This window comes from Pteropus alecto, unplaced genomic scaffold (assembly GCF_000325575.1).
Source record: "Pteropus alecto unplaced genomic scaffold, ASM32557v1 scaffold125, whole genome shotgun sequence".
NCBI lineage: Eukaryota > Metazoa > Chordata > Mammalia > Chiroptera > Pteropodidae > Pteropus > Pteropus alecto.
Genome location: NW_006436888.1, coordinates 7,176,042 through 7,179,453, shown reverse-complemented (window position 1 = coordinate 7,179,453; position 3,412 = coordinate 7,176,042). Strand labels below are relative to the sequence as shown.

The following is a 3,412-nucleotide window of genomic DNA, read 5'->3' as shown; positions in this document are numbered from 1 at the left end:
GTATGTGCTTGTTTTAGAGGTGAGCATGGGATTTTTCCTAAGGTCCCAAGATAAGCCATTTACAGAAGCGAGAGCGCACTGAGTCTCTGGTTCTGTCCCTTTGGTCTCGGTGTGAAATCCGGCTCTTAGCGAGGCCTTTCGTTGTCAGTTAGTACCTTCCCGATGGCTTCTTCTCTCATGACGAATATTACTGTGCCCGAATATTACGCGTGTCTTTTTCACATGTGTGGTTCCCACTGCTTGGAACACCTTTCCTCCACTTTTTCACCTAACTCAAGGGCAAGAACTATGTCTTTCTTTTATCTCTCTGTATTCAGTGTCTTGGTACTCAGTACTCGGCTGAATGGGTAGATGAGTGAATGGGAGGGTGGATGGATGTATGGATGGACAGATGGACAGATGGATGGATGGATGGATGGATGGATGTATGGATGGATTGATGGATGGATGGACAGATGGATGGATGGATGGATGGATGGATGGACAGATGAATCTTTGGAAAGATGGGTGGGTAATTGAATGATAGATGGACAAGCAGATGAATGAATGGATGATGGATGGATGGATGGATAGATGGATGGTTGGAAGGGTGCATATGCAGATGGATAATGGGTGGAAGGATGGGTTGATGAGTGGGTAGACGGATGGATGGATAATGGATGGGTTGTCGGATTAACGCAATATTCTGAATCTTATTGGGACGTCTCCAGAACAAATCACTTCCACCATCGGTGTCTTCCGAGGAGAAGGAAATCAAGCTCTGAGTGGATAAGGTGGAGGGGGAGTGATGAGGAATTTCAGAGTAGTTCATAAAGAAGTCATTGACTAGCGATAGCGTGATGGAAGCTGGTATAGTAAGCTGATGTCAGAAATAAAGATCTTTATTTCTAAAACTTAAAATGATCTTCAATGTGTAGCATTTACCTCAGTGAATAACCAGCATCCCGGTCAGTAAACTGTTGATGTCGGAATGACCACTTGGGTTTGGGGCCTGCTTCTCAGGAAGGACTTTAAAGGAAATTTAGGCGGAAGGGGTGACTTCTGTTGGAGAGGTCAACCCGAATCCTGGACGGCCCCCCTCTCGCGTTTTTTTCTGTCTGATCTTAGTAGCTTCCTTCTTCCTGTGCTCGGTAAAATTGCCACTGGCTGTAATGCGTGGGTCAACATACTAGAATACACGGCTTGAATGTTTATAATCTAGATTAATTTCAAAGCAGTCGAAACAGTTGGATGCCCAGGAGCAGGTCTCTGAGTGGCTCAGATGCAAACCCCAAGGGGCAGGGACAAGGGCCGGGAGTGTCTGGGAAGGCCTGCGTGCTTGCTAATTCCTCACAGAAGCTTAGACGGCATTGTAAAAATTGCCTGAAAAATAATTTGAAGATGGAGGAGACATCTGTTTTATCTTCCCTCCCTGGTTCTCCCGACTCAGTGTGTTGTCTGACATCAGGATTCAGGGAGTTTGGTTCATTTCTTTTAAAAAAAGCATTTTCAAACACTAAAACAGCCTCGGTCCTGACTTAACTGAAAATTCACTCATCCAATTGATGCTGAAAAGAACTGGAATTAAACTCATTCAGCTGCTTCTAGGCAAGGACCCCCCGGCCTACCATGAAGAGTGACACAGGACTAGGGAAGGCGACCACTGTGACTCCAACCTATTAAGGATCGGGCTGTCCCCTAACGGGGCCGAGGGTGCCTGTAGGTGGGTCCCCTCCTCTCTGCTCCCTGAGCCTGGATATGGGTGGCGGATTCTAAAACTGCCTGGCAACACATAGGGCTCTCGCTGCTCCCAGCCTTCGGGGTTTTTTTTTTGCCTGACCCCGTGGCATCTTTTTGGGGAAGGGTCACCCCAGTTTGAGTGCAGGGACCTGAAGGAGCAGGCCTCCTCCCTCTGGGCAGGGAGAGTGTCCCGTTGGGTCTCCGTGGGCGGATTAGCTGCGGTGATCCCAGAAGGAGGTGGGTAACGCCATCCACAAGCAGCAGGCGCTACTTCGGGGGACACGGTGTGACTCGAAGGGGCACCAGTTGGGGGCGGGCAGGGGAGTCACCTGGACAGTTTACCTCTGCAGGGGAGGTCCGTGAGTCACCATGCCCTCCTCACGGGCTTTCCTGCAGGAACAGCCACCGGCGCCCCCTACGATGATCCCCGCGGCAGGCAGCACCCCGCCGGCAGAGGCCCCCGGTCCCGGCCTGGCCCCTCAGGACGTCTGGAGGTCTCAGGTCTCGGGCTACACGGGGTCCCTGACACGACACATCAGCCACCGAGCCAACAACTTCAAACGACACCCCAAGAGGAGGAAGTGCATCCGCCCCTCCCCGCCCCCGCCCCCCAACACCCCGTGTCCCGTGGAGCTGGTGGGCTTTGGGGACCCGCGCCCCCAGCGGTCCTTCCGGGAGCTGCTCTTCAACGGCTGCGTGCTCTTCGGCATCGAGTTCAGCTACGCGGTGGAGACGGCCTACGTGACGCCCGCGCTGCTGCGGCTGGGCCTCCCGGACCAGCTCTGCAGCCTGGTGTGGCTGGTCAGCCCCATCCTCGGTGAGCCCCGCGCGCCCGGCCGCCGGCCGAGGCCCCCAGGGGCGCCAGGGACAAGGGAGGAGCGAGAGTGATGTTCCACCCAGGAGCGTGGGGCTGGAGGAGAACGGAGGGATGGCCGGTCATGCCCCGTATTTTAAGTCACTTTAAACCAGGTCACAGAGCGGTCCCCAAGGACTAGCCCCATTGTGTGCGGTGGGGTCACTGAAAGATTCAAGCCAGAAAGCCTGGTGGGGACCGAGTCTGGGGGTCCTGGAGATTCTTGGATTCCCAAGGTCATGGCTGCTGAGTGCCTCCTAGGGAGGGGCCTCTGCAGAAAATTTAGGGAGAAGCTGAGTGGTTCGGAGAGTCTGCCTGTCTCTCGTTTTCCAGCTTAGGGTTTTATTGCTGACTCTGAGTTTCATCTCCTTATGCCTCTGATGCACTGGGGGCCTTTGAGAGCAGGTATTTCAGGAATGCTGAGGCCGGTTCAGTGCCCCCCCCCCAGGTGACAGTGGGGACCCTGGCGATGACCACTGGCCCGCTCTGTTTCAGGATTCTTGCTGCAGCCACTCTTGGGTGCTTGGAGTGACAGATGTACCTCAAGGTTTGGAAGGAGACGCCCTTTCATTCTTGTCCTGGCTATAGGTCTGTTGTTTTGGAATCGAAATAAAATGGAAAAAAAAAAAAAGAAAGAAAGAAAGAAAGAAAAATAATTGGATAAAAAGGAAAAGAGGCCCCAACTGCTTCCTCTTAGGAAAATCTAAAAGAGTGTCGAGCAAAGCAGATATCCAGATAATCTCCCTGGCGTGGTGGCAGGCAGTGCCGCATAACCTGGCCTGAGTTAACTGTGACCCCAAGTCCCTCTGATCATTTATTTTTAAATGAGTTAAGTTCATA

At 52.7% G+C, this 3,412-nt stretch overlaps 1 protein-coding gene across 1 annotated transcript in view; it reads left to right on the top strand.

The window, feature by feature from the left end:
- The first annotated feature begins 2,088 nt into the window (after positions 1–2,088).
- SLC45A1 (solute carrier family 45 member 1) overlaps positions 2,089–3,412 on the top strand; it is an 18,002-nt gene continuing 16,678 nt past the window's right edge. Inside the window, exons 1-2 of the mRNA XM_006914439.3 lie at positions 2,089–2,536; positions 3,068–3,160. Coding sequence (XP_006914501.2) covers positions 2,089–2,536; positions 3,068–3,160 — 541 coding nt within the window. The remainder of the gene's footprint in view (positions 2,537–3,067; positions 3,161–3,412) is intronic.